The sequence below is a fragment of the Aquila chrysaetos genome, chromosome 13 (assembly GCF_900496995.4).
Source record: "Aquila chrysaetos chrysaetos chromosome 13, bAquChr1.4, whole genome shotgun sequence".
In the NCBI taxonomy this organism is placed as follows: domain Eukaryota; kingdom Metazoa; phylum Chordata; class Aves; order Accipitriformes; family Accipitridae; genus Aquila; species Aquila chrysaetos.
Window position 1 is genome coordinate 31379758 of NC_044016.1, and position 25917 is coordinate 31405674.

A 25917-nucleotide genomic window follows, 5' to 3' on the forward strand; every position below is an offset into this window, starting at 1 on the left:
TAATCACGAACTTATCCATTTACATGGAAACCAGATTTAAAGACCTTTTTTCCGCTTAAATTTTTATCAACAGCTTCACGTAAGGATTTGTGGAACACACGACATAAGTTTTGATTTGCTTGCTTGACCTAGAAGTTACCAGACTTCTTTTTCTTGAAGTTAATAAATGTGCAGTACTAAAATGATGCTCAATCACTCACCTATATGGACTGTGAAACTATATTAAACAAGCGTACTCTCAGTCTCAGGAAGTCCACAACTACATAATGGATGCACCTAACAGAGTCTCAATTTATTTCAGTAATAATGCTGATATTGTACACTTCACAAAAAGCAGGTTCTCGCCGACATGAAAAGACCAGGGAAACCTTATTTTTGCAATACCTGAGAAAAATACATATTGGCTTAAAATAAACCGTCTCTTCCCCTTAAATCTCCATACCCACACTGCTAACAGGATACTATTCTAAGTGTAGGTAGTTTATTCAGGGTGCAGACACAGAGGGCTTACCCACATACAGTTACGGTGGCTGAGCTGACACATACCAGTGTAACAAAAATCATAGCAACTCATTAGTGAATGGTTAGTTTCCCTACATTTTCTGTTTCTATACTTAAAAATCCCCTACATTTCAAGTTCTTAATTACCCACCTGTGGTCTGAAAATTGTTCCCATCTGATAAGGTTCGTTTGTGACCCAACACACTTAACTTTGTCGAGGAATCATTTGGCACATTTTGAGATTCTTGTTTCAGACAAAGATTAAAAGGCTGATTTTTTAATCGTGTAGAAACTGTGTTAGGAGTCAGCTGTATCCTCTCTTCTCTCTTACTTTCGGAAGTTTCAGATGAAAAGTCATCAGTGGAACTACAGGGACCACAATCACCAAGCACAGGGCTTACAAATGCATCTTCACTGTCAGATTGAAGTAGGCATTTTGTGGAAATGGAGGGCATAGAGAGAAGATTCACAGTATTTGCAGCTGGATTTAGGGATGGAATACTTGTTTCCTCTTTCTTAGACTGCAGTCGTGTAGGGCTGGCACTCCTGCGAAATTTCGAAGCACGCTGAAATATTCCATCACGCTTCTTCTTCTCATCTTTAGGCAAGAGTTCATCTGGACCCTGCGATTTGTTCAGCTCTCTGATATCTAAGCCCAGGGCAACAGATGCAAGGAGGACAGCACACCCATACAGCACTGAATCAGTCTTCTTTTTCTGCAGTGTCCTGCTCAAACTGTTTGTAGGTGTCATTTGAGGAGTACTATTTGTAGAACTAGCAGAGGTTCCTTCTTCAAAGCTCTCATGTTCTACTGCATTCTCTCCCTGATCATCTTTCCAAAGAGGTAGATTAATATAGGCCTGATTCGGCAACTTAATCGGCTTTGGTCTTTTACTGTCCAAACCTTCAGGGAGAAGTTTCTTATCAGTACAGACACCTATAAAACATTACAGTATACTTTAAGATTGCAATTCAGCTATTTTGCTATTGCATGTCTGCATATGTACACCATTATTTCCTTCCACCTGCACAACTATTAATCTTGAGGTATACTGTACACCCCCTTTAGATGCAGTCAGAAGCTCAGAGACTCCCATTGTAAGATTCAGAAATGCAACCTAAGCCTAAACCGCTTTATGTTCTCTTGATATCTTTAAAATAGCAGAAGTACCATTTTGCTACAATTTCTTTTTAGCAACTTAAAAGCAAGCTCTGTTAGAAGCAACTTGCGGATCAATCTTCCTGAGTATATAAGTTACCTGTAAACAAATTACATTTTCCACATCTGAAAGACTTACCTTTATTTTAAGGGAGGCATAACGTATCTCCCAAACTTTATGCACTTAACACAGTTGAAAAGCAGATACTGTCTTTGCATTTTCTGTGATATTCGAGGATTTGCAATATGTTGGCAGTGCTTTTCAAATAACATGGAAAATATTTCTGTATGGACTACAGTGAGGTAATTTACTATACACAAACTGCCAGATAAGATCTGGAACACATTCTTTACAACACTTTCAATTAAGCCATGTTCCAAAATCCAGTGAGTTACTAGAAATTTTTCCAGTTAATTCATTATGCCATGGTGGTCTGGAGTAAAAAGTAAATTTGACATCTCACACCTAATGACAAATAAAATGGAAGGTATAATTTGACTTACGTGTGTTATTCTACTATGAACTACTGAATGCTACAGAATAAACACAAAAATATTTGAAATGCAAATATGTAAACTCGTATAATCTTCTCTGTATGTAGGGGTTTAGTAGTAAGCTAATAAATCCATAAAATTACTATTTGTGAAGCCTTGATTTTATAACCCTAGCAGTATAGACAAAGACGAAAATGCCTTTTTTTGGGGGCAGGGGAAGCAGTGTCTAAGCAGCTTACCATTTCCTCTACCAGCTGGCATAAATCTAGCTGCTGGTATGGGCACCAAGTTATAACACATATTTTTTTCCTGACACTGGTAACTTAATTTTCTCAGAAAAGAGAATCTGTAGTATAGAAAGTGTGTGCAAATTTGAAAATGACTGTGAATATTGTATAGCCACAACACATTATAGTAATATATGTGTTGCATATAAATATAATAACATAAAAAGCAATATACAGCTATTATGTTCCTGATCCTAGCAGGATTAAGTATGTTTTTCCTTGTGATTTACCTGTAAATTCCAAAATGTTGCCTAAACAACTATAAGATTTGAAATCTACATATTTTTTCTTGAAAATTTAGAGAATAAGTCTCACTTAAAAAACAGGGAACTATTATCTAGGAATACATCAGGGCTTACAGGTTTTTAAACTACTTTGTATTTTTTAAACAACTATGCAGAGCCCACTAATAATAAAAGTCATTAATGATCACTTAAATGTCAAAAGACAATTACTGATTTAGATATTTCTTTTTAAAAGAAGCTAAAAAAGTGGTGGCTGCAGATCTCATATACAGATTAGCCTGCAACTCAAAAGCATGGAAAAAAAAAAATCTCTATGTGGTACTGCTCACACACTATGTATATTTCTTAGCTGCTAATGATGGAAATGTAAAGATGTGAACACTTACATTTTTTTTATAGATAGGTTTTTTGCACAGGAAAATGATTGGTAGCATGACTACTTTTCTAATAATCTGCATAATCCTTGAGGAATTCAAGCAATTGAATTTATAACACTGGAGGTAGACTTAATGCCATTATACGGCAACTTCCACTTTTTTAAAAATAGCTCTTACCTTGGTCCACAAATAGTGAAGCTAAGGGAACACCCTTCTGATTTTTCATTAAAACAGTTGACCAAGGGTTGCTGCCATCTGAAAGGGGTCTTATTCTGAAATAACAATAGTTATTTTGATATTACAGAGGATACCATGCTCATATGCACTTTGACAGAAAATTACTAAAACATCTTTCTTTTTAAACTATAAACATGTAGTACATGACTTGAAAACAGTAAAGCTTTCCAAAGGTAAAAAACAATTGTATATAATAGCACAGAGTCATATGATTATAAATTGGTAAATGCCTTGTATCAGGTATTCCTTATAAGATGAAAATTTCAGGCCTAAAAAGAAAGCCAATGAAAAATGGGCCTTGACTACCTATTGAAGAACAGAAGTTGGTGAAAACCTGGACAACAGTTTCACTGTGCCAAAAAATGATGTGAATATTGGAAATTTATTAAACATAGTGACTTTAAAACAAACAAAAATATCATAAAGCCAGTTTCAATAGATGGTCTGGAACCAAGTACTGCCACAGGTAAATGAGTGGATGTCTCTACAAAGAAAAAAAAAAAAGGCACTATAAGTAATTATATATAATTGAAGAGACAAGGAAAAGGGTCTCTTGCTTCAGTAAAACTGCTAATCTCCAATTTTGAGCAATCAGAAAAAATAATCTGAAAGTGAATGTGCCCAACTGATTTTCAGAACCCTTTCACCCCGTGTTTGTCAGTGTAAATGATGTTGCTGGCGTGAATTATGCTTCCTGTACGCAAAGGCAGTCAGTCTTATTTAATTGCACTGGAAGTGCCCACTGCGGGCCATGCTTGCAGTTTCTCAAGTCAATGTGAGGAAGGGCAAGAAAGATAAACAGGCCATGAATGTCTGGTATGCATTAGTAGCTCAGCATCCCAGTATGTTCCAAGTCTCAGAAACCAGAGATAAAGGGTAATAGATAAGAGCCACTAAAACTAAAACAGTAAATGTTTTATCCTCAAGTCTATGTGGGGGAGCTACTCATTATTGATGTAATTCCTGAATTAATTAAAAGGTAGGACTGAATTTTAGCTGTAACTAGAGACTGCAGAACTCATCTCACTCACAACAGGAATGCTTAGTATTATCAAACAAACAAAGTGTAGACGACATACTTGTCCTTACAATCTGCACGATCCTTTGTTTGAACTGAACTTGGTCCCCATGTACAACCTCTCTTTTTAAAACTTCTTTTCACATCTTCAAACTCTTCTTGGTGATAAGTTGTGCTCCTTCCCCAAGTTCTGTTGCTTTCATCTGAAGTTACTAGAGATTGGATTTAAAAACACAAACAAAAAAACCTCACACATAAACAGTACTTCTAAAATCAAAATATTTTGACAGACTATTTTCTCCACTGCAAAACCATTTTGACACAGTAAAACAACGAGCACTACACAAAATTTGAGATTTTTTTTTTCTTTACAAAAACCACCACGCAAACTGCACTGACCCAGAGATGAGCAAGCAAGAAAAATAATTTATGAGCTAACAAGAGACCCAAATTAAAGATAAAGCAGCAAACCAATCATATTTTCCATGCTTCCTTTAACTGAGAACCTTATATTTAGGGAATTCAGACAAGTGAGTTAGACTGAGCACTTAAATTCCAATGAAGAAAATATATGCCGTGGAACAATTGGTATCAAACGAAACAGAATATTCCAATTGTGACAATGGTTAAATATTTTCCTTCTCACTACACCAAAACAAATTATGCTTTTAAAGTGTCTAACCTTCATTAAATGCTTAGTCTTTCACTGTCTCAACTGTTAAACAGAACCAGCACCTTTGAAACATAATGAAATCTTGCCTTTTTTCATAACCCCACTGGGAAGTTCATATTCACTTGTGATATCTACATCTTGCTGGTACACATATACACTGTTTCTTCGGCCATTAGTTGTGTGTGTATCTGTTTTGGGAATCACTGAGGAAAAATTAAGAGAATGTAGTAGAGATCTTAGTCAAGTTGACTTCAGAAGCAGAACTGTTGCCCTTATATTTTTATCTTTGGGTCGTAAAGCCCAGATGTATAAAGGCACAAAGCATCTTTTGATAGCAGGTTTTTACTGTAGGGTTTAGAGGATCCTCTTTCTAGGACCAGACCCAGGCAAGCAGATTTTTGTATACGACTGACTAACTGGAAAAATAACTTGCTATCAAGATAGCATGCTTACAGCTATGATGGAGAGACCTAAGAGAAAAACAACTTAGCCAGTTATATCAGCATGATAAGTGAGGCAGCATTTACATGCCCGTGGTTCTGCCACTCCTGCACTGCAGACCTTCTCTCCAGCACAGCTTCCCCTATAGTACAGCACTCTATTTACCTTCTTCACGCTCCCATTTTCAACCACATTCCAGGCCTTGTGGAATACATATCTTATTGGTTTTCCTCCTTCCTTTAAAACACCTTTCAAAATCAGTTGAATTTGTTTCAATAACAAGATTTACAATTAACTAGATTTTTATTTTAACTTAAAAAAAACTTGCAGATTTGGAAGCTAGACTCGCTCATGACAAACTAAAGCAATGAAGTAACCAATTGTTAGATACGCCTGTTCAAATCATTTGTATTTGAGCGAGTCTTCTTGAAACAAAGACACTTTGAAGTTAAATCAAGATAAAACATTATTGTGGGAAAGAGAATTTATTTTGCACAGGTGCAGATGGGTGTGGAAGCTAAATTGTTTCAGCTAGATACTCCTGAGAGATCTGATAAGCTTTTAGGTAAAGCCTAGGGATCCAAACTCAGAAGCAGAAGTGTACTTCTTTTAGAGGAGAGCCTTTATGTTGTCCTGTATGTTCTAGTCCTACAAATACAAATGCCTGCTCAAATAAAAAAATAAAAAAAAAACCCCAGTGGCACTTAGCACACATGCAAGGAGTGGCATTGCTATATCTTACATAAGGCTATGCATTTGAAATAAAAAACCAAAACCCTCAAGTTTTCAGAATCATGCCAACACCTGACACTTGCTTCATTTCCAAGCATTTCCATACAGAGCAAGGAAAATCAAGGACAAAACGAGACAGTCTTGATTATATGTAATTATTCCATTTTACCAAGAAAAACCTTTCTTACCTTTCTGCAGTAAAAAAACCAACCAAATCAAAAAAACCCCACCACACGGTTTGAGGTCGGGAAACCATTATCAACACAGATACTGTGTCAGCTAACTTCTGAAAAAGACTTTAAGTAATTTTCCTTCCATCTCATATATTCATTAAGAAAAGCAAGACAGGGTTTGTCCACCTCTCTCCTTTATCCACAACATATGGGTAGTAATGGTCTTCACCCAGGGAACTATATTAGTTACTGTTCAAACAAATAATAAAGTTACTGCCAGAGAAGACACCACTTCTCCTTTAAATATTAATAACGAAAAGGATTTCATAAGGCAGAGGTATTCCAAAGGAGATGAGAGATCTGGTTTCTATCCAAACTTTAAGTTTCAGGTTGGTTAAAATCAATCAATCCATCTTTAAACTAGCTACAGAACAGTATGCAGAAAAAAAAAAATCCCCATGCATTTTGATTTCCCCTCCTCCTTATTTACATCTGATTCTGAAGTAATTTCCTTCAGAGGTGACTACCCTTGGAAGAGATGACAGTCACCATCCATAAGCAATCAGCTAGAACAGGTTCCACTGATTTCATAGAGAGAGAGAAACTTGAGGCTTTTTCATCTCACATAGCATTCCATGCTAAATAAGGATAATTAGTCTGCTTTGCACAACAGATGAGACAGTACAAATGCAAGCAGTGAATCCTCTAGGAATTCTTTTCCATCTCTACATATGTCATTCCCAAATATAAATGCAGACTTCACTGTAACAATATGATCACTTTTCTTCCATATTCATGGTACATCCACTACATGAGCATGAAGGCACCTTCCCTCGGTCATCAGTATACATGGAATAATGTAGGCCTACAAGCATACCCACGCTTTTATTTTTGTTTCTTTCTCTTGGTTTCAAAAAACCTAAAGCAAGCTTTTTTCTTTATTTTCTTCTGGTTTTGTATTTGCTTAAACCTTCCTTCTCTTTTGATATAAGCAAGCTGGGTTGCTGGCTGATTCTTCAGCCTTTCCATCTTACATGACTCCCTTATTCTCTGAATAATTTTTTTTTCCTTTTTTCTTTTTTGATAGTCCATAACAGATTTCCTTTATCAATTCCAACACCTAATAAAAACTTGTTTTCGATCTTACATGGGTTCTAAATGTGACACTTTGCCTTTTGCCATTATAAATTTTGATTCTTCATTGTTTTATCCCAGTCAGTTTACAAATGAGTTCCTGAAGTTATTCAGGAAATATATAAGTTTTAAAGCATTCAGAATCATTTTGAATTGCTGAAAATCAGTTAGCATTTTAGCAAGATTATCCCTCCCATCAAAGAACAAGTTGCAAATGTTAGAACAAGTTAAGGGACCTGAAAATTAGACAGAAATCTGTCTGGAATCTGATACGACTACCAGTGTTTCAGTGAGCATATGGAACAGTCTGTATTGACCAAATGAACAAACAAAAATGGTGGAGACTTACATTGTATAGCTCGAAGACGAGGAATTATTGTGGGGCTACTTGATGGACTAGAGCTGTTACTGTTTAAACTCCTTCTCTTATCCAGATTGGGGGATGCCTGCACTGTTATTTTGTGCTGGAAATCTGTAAGAGAGTAAACCAAATCAGTTTTAATGTTCTAAATAAAAAAAATCTTCAGGTAATTACATGGTTTTACTTCTTAAAAAAATTAAGGCTATATCATTAATTAGACTTGATAGTGTAAGAAATGTTCATGTTAAAAACACTGACAAACTAACTCTTAATGTAACAATTTAGATAGAGTCAAACAGGCAATATTTCACACCTTCACAGACACTATATGAAAGGTTTGCAGTATCATCAACAAAAGCAGGTAGGTCCAAGTGGACCCAAACTGAGATACATCCACATCACAAGCTGTTATTCAATCTTGTTGGTAGTCACAGAGGGAAAGAAAAATCTCAGTATTTCATCTCAAATCAATCAATATTCATGGCAATTAGATTTGCCTGATTTTTATTAACATGTAATTCATATACAACATAAAAAGCAGCATTAGCAAAGAAGTCACATCTATCAACACATTAGAAAAACAAGATACCACACTACAGAATTACAAATATTTATAGCAATGTAGTAAAAAAAGAACAACAAATATTGGCAAGTAGGAAAAAAATTATGAAATAAAATTTGACGATATGCCCCTCTCTAATCCCCATCATCAGTGCAATTAGATTGCATGCTAGTCTTACAACAGAGTTGTCTCAAGGACAAGTTCATCTGGATGATTCTTGACAACAAAGAGCTAAGTGATACACTGAGTAAAACTGTTTATCACTTTTTCAAGTTAAACATGAGCAGAACTGGAAACAAAGGACCAAATTTTTAGTTTAAGCTTATGATCCACCATAAACCAATCTAACATGCTTGACTGGAATTCCGGCTGTAGTGTGATTTTTATTTTATTTACCCTTATTATTAAAGTAAGGAAAGATAAGCTTATTTCACTAGTGCCGAAACAGTACTCTAAATACTACCATCCTCTTTGTCTCTTTCCAACTACCAGACAGCTATGATCTGGTCAGACCTGTGTTAGCGTGGCATTAAGTTCCTACTGCATTAGTAACAAACTGACAGACTTGACCTGGACGCCACTGGAAGGAAGCCTATCAACACCAGGATGCTGGTACCACTGCTGAAGCCTTTCCAACCACTGGCATAACCTTGAGTTTCCGTAGTGCCATCTCGTGGCAACATTGAAAAGGCACCACTAAACCAGTCCCTGACACTAAAAAACCCCAGCTCTCTACAAACATGCCTCCTTTGCAAAGGGGGCATTTTAATGCATTCATGGGTGGAATTAAATGCTCTAACATTCAAATTATACCATATTTGTATCCTGAAATAATATCTTCTGTTGCTATTACAGTGTTTTCTTGCAAGAAGTAAGGCAACAAAGATTGTAACTGCTGTGTTGTATTTGCAACTGCAATAAGCATGCAATTTGGACCTACTACACCTGTACCTCCACCCTTTACGAAGTGCTGTTTTTCTGCTAGGTATTTGCAAGTTTAGGGCAAACAGCACTAATATTTGGTCATGTCAGAAAGTTCTGGGATATGATAAAAAGGTACTTTTCTATCTGCACAAAAAGAACGATAGAAAAAATCTGAACTTCAAATCAGTCTTAAATCATGTGGCTCCCATGCCAGTAACCTTTCCCTCCAGATACAACAAACTTCTAGCTGAATCAGATGACAGATTCTTCCAGCTGAAATGACTACTCCACAAGAATATAATATGTGCAAGTTGTTTCCTTGGGAGGGGTGTGGGGGGGCTATACAATTCTTACCACACCCTTTTGCACTATTAGGGTAGAAGGACCTGGCAATGATTTAAAATAATAGCCAATACTGAAAACTTTAACCATGAACTGAAGCTTGCATATTTAATCATAACATATATTGTGAACTTCAAAAAGATTGCAAACCTGAAGGCAAACTAATCCTGTGTCCATCTTTAAGTTTTAGCCGGCTCCTTTTAAATTTGCCCTTCCTCTTCTTTACATTGGGTTTCTCTTGATTTAACTGGAATATCATGATATTCAGCTCACGCTCCAGTACGTCGATCTCACGTTCTGCTAACTGTTGCTCACGGCGCTTAAGTAATTCTTCTTGAGATTTCTGCTGAAGAGCTGCTCTTGTCAACTCCTCTTCTCGTGATCGAAGCTCCTGAAAATAAGATACACACGAGTGAAACTAAGTAATAACGTGAAGGTTGTATTAAGGATATATCAAGTGCACAGTAGGTTGTATTTCCTCATCTATTTTCATGATGCACTATATACATGCAACATGCACATATGACCTTCTGACAGTCCTCCATTCTGCATATGCCAAGATTCTGTATCCGGACACAATCAAACATTATGCAGATTTCCTTTTAACCATTTAACTTGAGTCACTTAAGGCAGGTAAGCACTGGCAATGGGGACAACACATTCAATCAAAGATTATCAGCTTACACCTAGCAGCAAATGTGCTCCAAGTACTTCACATCAGAGACTCTTTCATAGCATGAGGGCTGCTCTTAGATAGCTGCTATGCACTAACATAAAGTCAATGACCTGACGAATACACAAATGAATGTCTTTATCTTAAATTTTCTAACCTTTCCTGTTTTTCAGCCATGTATTAAGTAGCACTTTTCTATCTAGAAAAGCAATCAGTATTACACCAAATGAGGATTAGTGTAATAGGATAAATCAAGTCATAAGACAGAAGACACCTGTTTCTTAATTAAAATCTAGCAGGTATCTATATAACATCAAACAGCTACTAACCACTGAATTACACCACACACTCTCCAACCATCAATGCCATAGAATAGTTGTTCTTCTCCCTTTATTCTTTTTTATTTTGGAGAAGGAAAAGCTTTAGTAAGGAAGTTAGTTAATTTTTCACAGTAAATGAATCCCCAAGGCTAAACAGCTGTAAATCTACCATCTTAAAGTTATCTTAATCTTCAGCTTCCAAAATCTGTTAATATATATCTGAAATTTAAGTAGACCTCCCTTCATAGTATGGGGGATATTATACATGAAACAGACCTACCCAGAAGTAAGTAGTCAGTAGTCAGTACTGCTAATAAAAGAGACTACAGGAAAAGGAGAAGCTACGATGTGACTGATACTGTATGTTACTCGCTACATAATTTTTTCATTTTTACATATGATTGCATAAATTCTACCTAGATAGAAATTGAAATTCAATTCAAAATAGAAACCCAGCATTTGAAATTAAGCTATGCTAAAAGTTCTGGATAATTTAAAATTAATTCATTTTGTCACTGTACAGTCTTATAATTGTGATGTCATTTGGTTTTGGGTTTTTTTCTGAGCAGACTGCCTACTTCTGCGCACTGGTATCCAGCAATGTTGTATGCCACCACGAGTCCTTATTGCACACAGTGAAAGTAAAAACCCAAATTTTCTGCTCTTTTTAACTTCCACTTTGTCTTGAACAAATTAGTTCCTGAACTATACTACTCTGGTGTTTTCAAATGAGGGGGAAAAACACCTCTCTGTTCTTGCCAAAAAGACTCTGAATGTCAAAAGACAGGTTATCACTGAAGCAAACTGGTTCAGTGAGAAGTATCTGTTCCTCAGAAAGATGCTTGTTTTTTCTTTACAACTATAGCATATACACACTGCTTATCATCATTTTCAACTTTAATTGAAATGATTGACAAATTTTATATGGTTTGCTAATTTTGAGTGAGCTTGTTTCAACACAATATTTGAAAAAAAGTTGGTGTTTTTTTTTTTTTTAAATCCACTCTGTTTAACATACACTGTTTCACAAAAGGCAATTCTGCCTCTGGGAAATTCAAAGGAGCCTGTCTTCACACCAGCAAGTAAGGTTTTGGGTTTGCGTTTTTGTTTTGGTTTGGTTTTTTGTTTGTGGTTTTTTTTTAAAGACATTTAATCACTTAATTTAGAGATTGCTGCAAATTCTCAATTTCCTCCTCTTCCTGTCCAGTCAAAACTGGATAACCTAAACCAAAAGGTACTTTAGAGTTTAAATAGAAAAATCTTTATTACTGTACTAATACAGTAATAAAGATGTATTAGGAGACACTGTTGATTATCCATCTCTCACTGTCCTCTAATTCAGGTTCCATAAAGCTCAGTAACTAGGCAAAAATTGAGGGCCCTTATTGAAAAGGTTGACAGTCTAGAAAAAGTAATAGTGTTTCCTCACTGACAGATTAAGTATTTACTCTTTTCCAAATAAACTAATTAAAAACAGACTTACTGCAATTAGTTGTGCAATCTTTCTACACCACTCTACAATTAAAACACCCATTGTAAGGAAGCTAGGAAAGAATTCTATATTTAAGTTGCTCAAGAACGTTTGTCAAAAGAAGATTGTGATCTTCTCTTGGAGTGGGCGTCACCATCACTCATTTAGAGCAAGCCCTTGAGGAAATTCCTCCAGCTAAAGAAGTTCCTCTTTAACAGGGCATGAGACTCCATGCAGGGTTTTTTTGGTTTTTTTATTATTATTATTATTATATAAATACTTCATAGACATTACTTTCTCCCTAGTACCTGACAGTAAAATTGATAATGTGCCAAATTAAATAAGCCTGCAAATATGAAAACCTTGTCTAAGTCAAAGTTACATGCCTTCATTCTTAAACAAGTTTACTTAATTAGGGCAGATGCCTTTGGAGATGCATTTACTTTGGCATATGAGAAGTAAATTTCATTTTATCTTTTCCCCTCCCTAATTAAGCTTAACTCACTTTTACACCAAAAATATGACTCTTCTCCCAAAGCTTTGCACCGACTTATTTGAGTTAGTCAGATTTTTCTTCAATAGGAAATCTCATACTAGACTAATGCCTCCAGGAAATTAAAAAAATAAACAAAAACCTGAATGGGAATGCCTGTTAAAATTGCTCCCAAAGTAAAAAGTGGAAAATGGTTGGTTGAGCAGCTGCTGGAGGGGCAGAAAAGCGAGTTATGCCCTATGGCAGGCTGTGGCAAGTAAATGCAGTGTCTGGTGACCCCACAGCAAGTAAAAAGAAAAGTCTCTACTCTCTGTAGAGGAACTATAACCACCTGGAAAGGAAGAGATATGACAGCTAGAGGCACACAACCCAGCTCCAGCAACCTGTATGCCCACTGCAGGCAGGGCAGAGACTATACAGACAACGCTTACCCAGTTCTGTGAACTGAAATGGAAGAGGGAAGAGCAGAGTGTGGAAGAAAAGGCAGATAGGAAGTATGTAAGGTTATTATTGATGACACTGAAATCCTAACGGTGATCAATAAATTTTGATACCACATATGCCAATATTACAGTAGATCTGTAATGTCACACCCATCACCAGCCAATAGTCCACAAATAGCCATTTGTGATTCTTGATGGTAGAAGTGAGGGACAAAGGCTGTTGACAGTGACTTGCAAGATGAGAGTTTAGTTTTTGCTTTTATCAAAGTTAAGTAACTACATCTTTTATAAAGATTTCTTCACAAGTCACTGCATCTCAATTCTCTTCCTCATCTATTACCACTTCATGAAAAACAACAACAAATATATACTGGGCAATAATTATACTGCAAGAAAGACCTGCAAAAGAGGAGTCTGTTTCTACTAGAAGCATTTCTAACAGGGACTCAAGAGGACACCTGGCCTATTCCAACTGCTACCTTTACCAAGTTGTCTAAAGGAAAATATAAACCTCAGGGTGATTAAAAACCAGTTGAACTAAAAGAGAGGGCAAAGAGAATTATCCGTGAGTGCTCATTTAGCACAGACATATGATATGAGAATACAGAAAGAAGATCACTGACAGGAATCTGGATAATAAACAAGAGAAACTGGATTTGCTGATTCATGAGTACAAGTTTGACCTAATTGATCTTATTAATATCTGGCAAGAAGATTTCCAAAACTGCAACACTGAAAGAGACCAATATTATCAATCTGTTTGGGAAGAAGAGAGGTAAAAGCACTATTCCATTTTGGGAAAAGAAGCCATGTGAAATATTCATATAATAGGATGAAAAGCTTTTCATTCCCACAGCTGAGGACAATGTTCAGCAGCAGCTGAAAATTTGCAGTGGTTATAAAGATTAGCTAAGGGGTAAATAATCTCTGGTTTGTTTGTTAAGTGATGCATTCAATTATCCAAGAAAAAAATAACACATTCTAAAAAGAGCCTATGTGCCACATTTACAGATCTACAACCTGTTTTCTTTGGGGAGTCAGGTGTAGATATGTTCCTCTTTTAACTGCCTGTACTTCCCAAATGAGCCATTCATATGATAACCCTCACTTACTACCGTAACATTACACTTCCTGTCAAACTTAACATTTCATTTCAACTGAAATACCTCTAGATATAGTTTCAGCATACAGAACTATTTATTGATTTTGTTAAGGAAGAAAGGGGAAAAGCAACATTGTCTGAAATTTGAGAAAACTAGTATTCACACCTTTTCTCTAAAGTAAGTTTGCTGCAAGACAGTTACAGGGTTATCTTAAAGTACTGTCCTGACACACAATAATGGAATTTAAGGATAGTACATCCACCAACAAGAATAGGCAACTTAAATTAATAAAGTTTTAATGAGCGAGTAAATCCTCTCTCCCAAGTAGTTTATCCTCTCAGGTGTATCTCCACTACTAAATCAGGTTTCTAGTATTATACTGGTAAGCCACAAATCAAAAGTTCAAAACTGCTGTATCACATAAATGCACATACACACATACCATTCCTTCACTGCCATACAATTGGAAAAATCAACTTACTTTTTCCTTGGTCCTCAATTCATTGAATATCTGCTGAATTTCCAATTTCCAGTCATCTTGCATGGAATGGAAAGATTCTTGAGGCATTTCAGTCATAACTGCCCCTTCAATGGCAGTAAGCTGTTCAAGAATTAAGGCAAACGATGGTCGGATATGAGGGTCCTGCTCCCAGCACTCTAGAATTTATCAAAATCCCATCAGTTTTTAATAATACATAGAACTTTTTGAAGAACTACATGAATTTCAAGTTACTTGCTACTGTACTTCAAGTTCTAATGTGTTCCCCTTATCTGCAAGGTTTCCCTAGTCCCTTTTCCATTTACAGAAGTGACATCTACCTACCTGTACTCAGAGGACTGTTTTCGTATTAATAGCCAATTTTTATTCATCTCTAGCTTTAGGATCTGAAATAGCAAAACTAGCAGTACTGCACAGAAGGGATACATATGACAGGTAAAGAAATTCATTAAACACAAGGAAATAGCCATTAGCAAGCAATGTTTACTTCTCTCTAACGTATTTCCAAAACATTTTTGACATTCAGGAAGAAACAATGAGTTAAAAATGGCATTTGCCATTCTTCCCGTTGGGATTTTAATCTTGATCTTGTATTGATCTGTAGTATATCCTGTAGTTTATGAAAATTAATGCAATTTGAGTGTAAAAGGAGATCAGTAAAACCAGAAAAAAAAATGTACTCCGTCACTACCGAAGAACTTATGCGGTACACTGTAATACTGCATGACTTCCTCAGAAACACATTCAACTGTCTCTAACACCAGATTGCTGTGAAAAGAAAAACAAAATACTTTGTACACAGCACATTATGAAATGAGGTGTTTATTTTGCAACCCCATGACTATTACAGGCAAGGATACATACTCCCAAAACATAACTAACTATTTAAATACATAGGAAGAAACAACATAGATACCTTTCATTAATTTTGCAAATGGTTCAGGACAGGTGGATGGAATGGGCAAAGTAAGCTTATTGACAGCAACTCCGTAGGCCACAGCAAGCCCATCAATGCCACGGTAAGGAACTTCTCCTGTAAGCAGTTCCCACAGCAACACTCCATAACTACAAGAGGTAATTTTTTTAACAGTTATTTTCTGAATACTGACACATTGTTTACTCAAGAACAAACAAGTATCTGTCCAGCCATGTACTGAAATTCATGAGGATTTCCCATGTGAAAGGTGAATGCCTTTAAGAGTCGGCTCTACTTCAGTCATCTTGCACCTTTCCACTAACAGCGATTAACCTAACTGGATGCGACTCTACGACTGGCTTGCACTCCTATTCAAAATGTAGCCTGAAGTCACTTTTGTAGAAATGCTAGTATCACGTAAATCTCACAATCAGAAGTCTGAATGGCAGGAAAACAAGAAACCTTCTCCCCGACAAAAACCAGACAAACAAAACAAAAAAAAAGAAAACTTCAGCAGAGCATTCAGGCCATTACCCTTTCCAAACATTTCATGACAATTTACCTAGATGTACATGCTAATTTTTTAAAAAAATAATAGTAATGAAAAACACCAGAAAAGCCCCAGCTTTGTTTGGAAGTTTGCATTTCTAATCCCTTCTGTGTTATATAAAAGCCTGTTAACTTTTCACTTCCCACAGAAGATGTAACAAGATTGAGAAATGGTTATGCACACACAACTGATTTCTCCATACTAGAGAAAAAAAAAACCAAAACCCCAAACAAAACAACATTGTCTTCAGCGAAACATGGTGGCAGGAAGAGATTTTTTTCTCAGCATCAGGTACAGAAATCGAGAATCATATGAATTCCTATCACAGCAACATTAACCATAAGAATTTGTGCTATACTCTCCACTCTAGAAGAAGAGCTGGGTTTTGCTTTTACCTTCTTTGGGTCTGTATGCCCATAGCTTGTCTTGCTCAAATGATCCAAGTGCCTACAAAGGGCTGGGACAGCACGCTCACTGCCGTTGCTCTAGAGCTCCTATTCCACCACCACTGAAATGGATAGCTTCCACAGTCATTTTTGCGCAAGCAGGAATTATTCCTTTTAGAACATAAGCCTAAAGTGGACTTTATGACTGTGTTTGTTCCTTGCCCCCCTTCTCTTCCTGTCAGGGAACCACTGTCTGTAGAACAAGGACATAACAGACAACCTCTTGCCTGCTCACTTTACTATTCAAAAGCAGCAAAGGGAAAAAAACAGAATACAAAGTATTACTCTTGCCCCTTTCTCTCCAGTTGTGTGAAGAAACTATCTGCAAGTTTTGCAGGACTGGATTGAACTCTCCTACATGAGGAGAAATGCATACAGCACTGGGCGGGGGTAAGGGCTATGTACCCCTTCCCTTATTATGTATCCCTTCCCTTATTAAACACCCCTTAGTACTAGAAATACCACCTGAACTACAGCAGATATGACAGGGAGAAGAACACACACTAGTTAAGTTTTTCTATCACTCTCTCCTTAATGAGAAAAAAGTCATTCAGCATTATGCAAGACCTTACAACATCACTTTAATAAATAATAAAACAGCAAACTACGCAGTATCAAGCACAAATATCAGCAGTGTTTTGTTTATCTACATTCTGTTTATCCAAGAAGTTTTGCCTATCATAAAATCTTAGAAAACTAATGAATTTATAGTGATAACAGTTAATCAAAAGCTGAGGATTACAGTCTATTCCCCCCCCAAAGAAAACAGAGTAAAAAAGGAAAGTCTTGGACTTCTTAATAATTTCCTCCCAGTTTTTTCCAGTCTAATCTCTGCACTTGCTTGTATACTCAAAGAAGGATAAAATAATGAATTCCAATTTTGCTTTAAATCAGTGGTACTTCTGACAATGAGTACAATACTTCCTGTGGTACATACACTTATTGTGCATGATGGAGGAATTCTACTGAACTACATCTCATCTGTGTGCTCAGAGAGAGCATAAAAATAATGTCATGCTCTCTCAGCAAGTGTAGACTGTTCTTAATTCAAGGAATTCCCTTGTTCAGACTATTCTATATATATTTCAGCAGGAGCTCTGAAGTTTAAGCAGAACAATACATTTAACTAAAAAGAAATAATCTTTTCTAAAAAGTTGTGTCACACTATTAGTTTTAGTTATATTTACAATTCAAGCCTTTAATCCTAAGTGGTCAACAGTGCCAAGAAGGTGGTTTTAAAATTTTAAACAGACCAACACAGTAATAGCCTGAAAGCATCTCTTAATGTAAGCAGTCTTAATATCAAGCACCAAAAGCCAGTGCTGTGGGGGGAAAACTGGGGAGGAACCCTAAAGACATTCTAGTCCTGCCACGCTGGAGTTTTGGGGAGGTACTAATCTGTCATTATCTAGGACAACAACTACTTATTAACTCTCTCAACTACAGAAGCAGCTACTTTGTGTATTAAATTTCACCGGTCCATGTACAGTTGTCCTATGTATACAGTCAGAGCTTCTAAGAAAGAGCTTTTTTTAAAAGAGCACAAGCCATGTCCTTTTCCACCTTCAGCAAAAGGCCAAAAATACAGGTATAATATGCTTGAATTACACATTTTTAAACCACAAAAACTAATACACTTCTAAAAAGATGTCCTTTTAAGTATTTTCATTATTAAAAATTACTCTCCTGCCGTCAAATGTGATTTAAGCCTTACTATATCTCATTCCAGCAATAACTCGCTGGTTTTACATATTTTAAAAGCTGATAAAAATGAAGGTAATTAAAGTTCTCAAAGTTTATTTTACTCTACAATCCATCTTCTAAAGCAGAGGTTACCAAGATTGCTACATGAATCACTTCAAAATTATACGAATGTGCCAGGCAAAAGCAGCTGCTAATTCTGCTGTACAGTAAGTGCTTCCCAGCCTTGCCAGAGCTCGTACAATGGACGCACGTGTTACTGTAAAGACCACGGCTAAAGCACACCATCAGCACTTGGAATTCTGTGGGCATATTTGCACTTCAGGCTCCACACACGAAACCAAGACTGACATACCACTAAGAAATGTGTGATGACCGATGGAAGGGTAGGGCTGAAAGAGTGGAATTCTTGTTTGGGAATTTGGAAGCATATGCCAAAGAATAATAAATGCAGTAGTTATAACTCTGGTTTGGGAAGCAAAAGGAGACCCATATAGGGCCTGGAAAGCACCAGTTCTGCTATCTAGGATGACACCTGAGAACATGCAGCCTGGAAGGCTCTGCATGAAAATACTCCCACAACATTTCCGAGCACTTGCTGATTCTGGAAGACTAGCTGCAAGTGTGAGTATACTTGTGCAGCCTCAACTGCTCTCCCCCCCCCACCCCGCAATAAAAGGTCTGCAGATTTCTTTTGGAGACTCAGCACTCAGTGTATGTGTAACTGAAGTTTAGAACTTTCCTGACATATACTGTGATCTTCTCTTAGAGAGACCCATACTTAAATTTGTAACCTGAATGCTTTTTAAAACAAAAAACCACTCCTATAATCAGTGTATAATCAGGGTATTCTTTATTTGCTTCTCTTTTAAAGAAAAGAGTAAAGATAAGCAACAGAATAGATCAAGGTGCAGTAAGCAGAAAATCTTAGAAGCCAAGAAGGTCTAAACTATACTGTACAACACAGCCTTTCTACTTTAAAAACCTCTCCTGGTAGATGTCCATCATTGAGCTAAATACTTACATTTTTACAAGAGAGGCGTGCAGGAGAGAAGGCGAAGAAGAGAAATACTGTAGGTTCCAAAAATGTAAACTAATGTTGCAGCAGAATATAAAATAATTGCACCAAAGCATACCCCCTCAGATACCTAAAATCACAGCAACAAGACTGGACAGGACCTGTAATTAAGCATGGAATACAGCTGATTAGGGAAACGCCTACACCCAACCTCCACCCCGCAAAAGAAAAAAAAAAAATTAAAGAAAAAAGAAAGAAAGAATGGAAAAAAAGAATGAAGCCAAAGATGTTTCTCAACTGGGCATCAACTCAAAGTGATGTAAACAAAATGCTGAAAATCGGTTCCAAACACAAGACAAATGGGTGTCACAAAACAGATATAGAATCATCCTGAGAATACCAAAAGTATTACTTCATGCTGTAGAACATCAAGCATCTAAGCAAAATAGGACCCTATTTAAGAATTATACAACACAGAACATGCATAAAGAAGGCATGGGAAAACAGACTGAAGTCCTCCCCTCCTTCCCCAAATAGCTATCTTGGATCCTTCAGAGAGAAAACATTTCAAAAAGAAAGGAAATGTAGACTTTTCAGGGTGAGGCACAGGAGCTTTTAGAGCCTATTGTGCAATCACTGCTTTTCTCCACTCACAAAACAGAACTAAATTAAAACTAAAGTTCAAATTACCTTTCTACAATACATGTATCCCACACTACACCACTCAAAAATAGCATCAGTATTGTGAGCCATATTATTTATATGATACACAATAATGTCTTTAACAAGAAATGCACAAATTTAACATAGGGAGTTCCCCACCTTTAAAATTAGAGAGCAAGTTAAAACAATTTTGTGCTGAATACACTCTCTTCACTCCAGCTACTGGAAGCAAAATCTCTATAAATGTAAAAGCTTAGATCTGATGTTCACTTTTACACATGATCACATTCTAGATTCCTAAAACCAGTACTAATTTCACATTTGGCAAAGTTCCGGTTTGCAGCTTATTTTTATTTAACAGACATATACAGTAATAACTGGCTGGTCCAGTTTCTTTATGCAGAATGAGACTTTTCAGACATCTGATGTAAAGTAAACATACCAATACAAGATCAATCATATGTTAATGTATCAAGAGCATATGTCTGTTTATATTAAGACTCCAGATAAAATACTTAGGTATCTTAACTAATAGATATTTTAAAGGCTTCTCTTAATGAGATCTTGCTATCTTTAAAAAAAAAAAAAAAAAGTTTTTCTGTTATTTTCCCCTCTCCCTCCCCCAATTTGTAAGTCATGAATAACTAAAGGTAGATCAAATGAAGCAAATGCTGAGAAATTAGTATGTTTCTTAGAACAGCTATACTTGCCATACATTAAGACAATAACCTAGGAAACCATGAAAAAAGTTTAAATAAAAATTCATTCAAAAACCTCAACATAGTTCTACTGAACATGGTCTTCAGCAGGCAAACTTCTTACCTCCAAATATCACTTCCTTTAGAAAACATGGAGGACTTGATAACTTCTGGAGCCATCCATGCATAAGTTCCTGCTGCACTCATTTTGGTTGTTCTGTGCCACTCTCTAGCCAGACCAAAGTCTGTAATCTTCAGAGTTTTATTACAAATGTCATCATGTTCCATCTTCTCTAGCAACAAAACTGCAAAAGATTGAGTTTGTAAATTAATGCAATGGGAATCAAATCAAACTATCCAGTCCTGTTATTAACTTCACATACAACTTGTACTGCACAAATAAATGTATACTTTAAATGTAAAATTATTATTGCAATTTCTATAAACATGAAAAAAGTTTTTGATAATTCTAAGCTATTCTAACCTATAAAAGCAAGAAATACCTACAGTGTCACGAGTTCTTTATGCAACTGTGTGAGTGGATATTAAACTAGCACAAGAAATCCACTGTAAAGAGATGTAAAGTAAAGCACATAACTTTAAGAAAGCCCAGAATTCTAACAACCCACAGATGACAGGCTGTGAAAAAGGTATTCACTTTGGAACGAGATTCTGAAGTAATAAAAATAGCAGTAGTAGTAAAACAAAAACAAATATTAAGAATTCTTATAAAAAAGACTCGGAAAACAAACACATTATGTCACTGTATAAAATCCATCCTTAATACTGCACCCAATACTGGCTCCTACTCATCTCAAAAAGTATATAACAGAACTGAAAGAGGCATGGAGAAGGACACAACCAGAGTGCTCAAAATAGCACATCCACAGCTACAAGGAATGGTTAATAGACAAGGAGGCGTCCCCCAGGAAAAAAAAAAAAAAAAATTAAAAAAAAATCTGAGAACAGAATCTGTAACACCACCTATGGAATGAAGGAAGCTATAGGTAACAATTGTTCACAGTTTCTCAACACAAGAAACGGACATCACTGAGCGAAATTAGCAGATACGAATCAAACACGTGGCAGTTGTTCACACAACACACAGGTAGGTGAACTTTGGAATTCTTGGCATAGTATGTGAATACTATTTTTTTTACATAGATTTAAAAAGCACCTACACAAATTCACCGAAGACATTCATAAAGAGCATTTATATAAAAAAATTGGGTAAGTTCAAGAAATCCCTGGGCCACAAATCAGTACAAGTTGGGAGACTATATAGCAGGGGAGGTAGCTTGCCTTGGGAGTCCCCAACTGGCAACAGGACACTGGACTTGGGTCAAGTCCATGTTATATTATATCCACTGCACCTTCACGGATGTTAAAGAGTAAATTACCTTTTTTTGCTGTTGCATCCTACAGTGTGTATTCAGTGTCTGACTTGTTTGTAACGCAACAGTATTGGCAGAGTTGTAATACACCTTCATAAAACAGTGTTAAAAGAAAAGAGAACTGGTTTATTGTGTTAGAGCTCACAAGGAGAAAGACAACAGATGCAAAGGAATCATTATTAACACACCGTAATTTTAATTCCGTATTCAGTTCCTCTGTCACTGTCTGTGGTAGTAACTGTTAGCTTTAACTTTCTGTTAAAATGATCTCCTGGGACAGAGATCAAAGGTTAAATTACAAGTAAGAAGAATCATAAACACATGTGTTTTCCAATTATACATATGGCAAAACACAGTACAGGGAACCCATTAATAAAAAAGCAAATGAAGAATTACATTCCCTTACTGAGGAAAAACTTACGACTTTGCATTTGCAATTGCAAGAAATCATTTTTACTGGTACAGGTTAATTACACTCTCACAAATATTTCAAAAATTACATCAAATCCAGATGAAAATAAGAGAACCCACATTCTATTTTCAGTAAGCTTCTTAACACAGAGTAGGCCAAAATGGTACAGACAAACCAAGAGCTCACCAGTCAGCACCACCAGAACAAGTTAAATTCATGCAAGAGTTTTTATACTTTTACACTTGAATCAAAGACCTATTGTTTGCTATTCCATTTCAAACATGTTCAGCAGAATTCCTGACATTCCTTGTCAGTCAATGTGACCGAAACCAAAAACAGTCAGTCTCGCAAAAGGTAATAACTGGCATGTGACCAAGTTTCATCCTACAAAGGGACAACGTTTCTTAGCAGTTCAAACTTCCCTTTCCATACAGAAGCCAGGAAAACAGCAATACTATACACAGATTACTTAGCAGCTTGGTAGTAAAAATGCTCAGCATAGCTGAGGAGTGCTCCGTAAGTGCTTCCCTTGCAGTAGCCTAGCAACCTTTACTATAGCATCCTTCTGCCACTTCCACAGCTTCCCGGCCCGCGAGAAGTCATTTTACAATCTCGTGCTTACCCTGTTCACTCAGCCCCCACTTATTTCTTTTTCAAATCCTTTAAATTGCCTTTTCAGGCTCCAATACACCTGCAATGTTAAGTTGGGTAAGAGCCAGTTTAGCACTTTTTGGTTTACTTTAACATTTTTCAGACTTTTTATTTTCCACAAAGAGTAAAGTTCATACGTACATTACTGCTTTACTTCTGGCAAACACAGCCCAAAATATTTAAAAGTACAAAGCCAATTTGAAAATAAATTCACACCTACCAAAAAAAATAGAATTAGGTTAGGAATGCACAAGTGCAGGAAAATCCTATGTCCACTTCATTTATTTTGACATAAGCAAAACCAGAGACTATGACTGTTTCGGAATGATTCAAAATCGAAGAGAAGGAGACTAAGTTGGATGTGAGAAGATTACTTTGCATCAAACTAACATAAAACTTCACCTTGGACTGCTACCCAAATATTGTGTGTACTACAGCCAGAAATAAACATTTGACTAAATATTTTAAGGCCGTATGTGATTCCTACTGGTAACACCATTTTCAACTCAATTCTGAGCTTAGCACACCTCCCTTTGTGACTCTACCTTTCTGCAATGAGATCAAGGGGGAAGTAAATTTATTAACATCTTAGCAGCAGAGGTTAGGGTGCCATATACCAGGCACTGCTTGAATATAAGAGACAGCGCATGCCCAGAACCATTTACAGCTGAGGAACAAAGAGATGTTATTGCATGTTATTTTCAATAATTCCATGAAATACAAACCAGCAAGTTGAAGATAAGAGCCAAAAAATCCTTAAGTTGGAGAGAAAAATGAAAACATAGAAATCCTATGTGGTAAAGTGGTATTGAAACTGGTAGAGATGATACCATGCATATCTTAAAAATTCAAGACACTTTTGACAGTGCAGCAAGTGCACATGAGGATTCTAACAGCATCCATAACAAAGACACTGCTATTTAACCATAAAAACGAAAAAAAAAACCCCTCACACTCTTCAGCTGTCTAGTGTAACTAAAAAGAACTTGGAAATCCAAGTATTACTCACCCTAACTCACTGAAGGAAGCAGCTCATAGAATTATGAAATCATTTATGTTGGAACAGACCTCAAGATGTCAATCCCCCTACTCAGAGCAGGGCTAATGATGTAAAAAGTGTAAATAAAAACAGTAAAATTGTGGCAGAGTTACATTACAAATAGCTCACGTCACACTAATCCCATTTTGTCCTGATAGATGGTTTCTTAGAAAGCAGTAAGGTAGCAGACCTGAGCAGATGTGAGTACTTTTCAGGAAGTTTAATCATACAGACAGAATAAGGATTAATCAAAGAATTCCATACAGCAGTTGGATAAAGGAAAATCTTAGGAGACAAGTTATCAGGATAAAGAAGATTCATCCCTTCCTTATTAGGAAGAAGGCTTGTTTCACATGCCAATTCGCAATCAGAGTAAAAACACAAGGTGCATTTCAAGAACTGATAGCATAGTCAGATGATACTGCCCACTCTGAGGAAGACCAGATCATCACACTAGAAAACACGCAAAGTTGGAAGGGATCAATCATAAAAGCTACAGCTATAAAGCAGAGGTGAAGGAAGAAAAAAAGGCTGTCTATTCTGGCTAACAGAAAGAAAATCAAAACAGCAGCTACACATAGTTGCGCAAGTAGCTCATGCAATTTTAAAAGGTACTAAAAAAGGCATTTTTTAGTAGAAACAGGGAAGTATCAATAGAATTGTACAAAGCACAAGATCTCATATGAAATACTGGTTGACTAGAACTGCACATATGTGTTCAACAACAGGAACTTAAACTGAAGCAGATGCAGAAAATAGAAGTAGAATAGTTAAGATCCTGTAATGTCTTTTATTTAGATAAAATCAGAAGACCTTGTCCTTTTTGCTGGGCTAAACACAGGTTGAGAGAAGTTATGAGAACAGAAGTTAGCCGTATCTAGAAACAGGACACAGACCTACAGTATCGGTGCTCTTACCAATAAAATATTCTCCTAGGTGCCCTGGCTGACCCATCTTACATGCATGCTTGTGACTGAGCTCAGTTCTACATCTGGAGCTACCAGGGTGGGGAGTCATATCAGATTTCAAGATACTGCCTCTTTGCTCCCATCCCCCTTTTGGCCCTCCTCTGCAGTTTAAAGTACAGTTTACTCCTCAAAAAAGTCACAAGATCCAACATACACTCCTGTCAAACCTAATGGTTCCTAAAATAGCAATGCCATTAATCTTTCCTGCTTTCTGCATTATCATAGTTACAGCTGGAGTCTTTTTCTACTAATCTTATGGCACACTGCAAGTATTTTATGGTGTAACAGTGTGCAGATAAGATGTTCTGCACACTTTCAAAACCTATAATCTATCACACAGTTGCCCAAGACTACAACGGAACTGGACCTGCTGAGCCAGCCGGTACTTCCCAAGTCTGCGTTCCTCTAATTAAAACAGAATCAGCAACATCTCCCTGCCGAACCACTACTATTCCCATACAAGCTGCTCTTGGTCAGGAAAGGCACAGAATTTAGACTTGAAAAGGAGGCAGAAGTCCCAGCAAAATCCCACCCAAATGCTCCCAGAACCCCCTCCTTTTCCTGTGCCATTCCTTTCCCACCACTCCATCTCCAAACTCTCCCCTCTGGCAGAAACACTTGCTTTGAGCTACTGAGAGCAAAAGGTAAGACATCAACTGCAGCAGCTCAGGTTAGAGATGCATAAAGTGGCAATCCAGGTTTGGCCAGATTTGGACAAGAGCTTCCTTCTCTACTCCATTCCCTTTTCTTGTAAGCTTGGGTTGAAATTTTATTGGGGAAAAGAAAAAATGAAGTGAG

The 25917-nt window shown here is 36.7% G+C and overlaps 1 protein-coding gene across 3 annotated transcripts in view; it reads right to left on the reverse strand.

The window, feature by feature from the left end:
- The window catches only part of MAP3K21 (mitogen-activated protein kinase kinase kinase 21), a 43778-nt gene that overhangs the window by 3688 nt on the left and 14173 nt on the right, over positions 1-25917 (reverse strand). Inside the window, exons 2-10 of one of the 3 annotated variants that reach the window (XM_030035638.2) lie at positions 20780-20960; positions 15580-15728; positions 14646-14821; positions 9812-10052; positions 7822-7944; positions 5079-5195; positions 4381-4531; positions 3242-3336; positions 653-1405 (exon numbers count right to left, since the gene is read on the reverse strand). In XM_030035638.2, the coding sequence (XP_029891498.1) occupies positions 653-1405; positions 3242-3336; positions 4381-4531; positions 5079-5195; positions 7822-7944; positions 9812-10052; positions 14646-14821; positions 15580-15728; positions 20780-20960 (1986 nt within the window). Of the gene's footprint in view, positions 1-652; positions 1439-3241; positions 3337-4380; positions 4532-5078; positions 5196-7821; positions 7945-9811; positions 10053-14645; positions 14822-15579; positions 15729-20779; positions 20961-25917 lie in introns of all 3 variants that reach the window. The other 2 variants (XM_030035637.2, XM_030035639.2) reach the window with 2 other exon arrangements.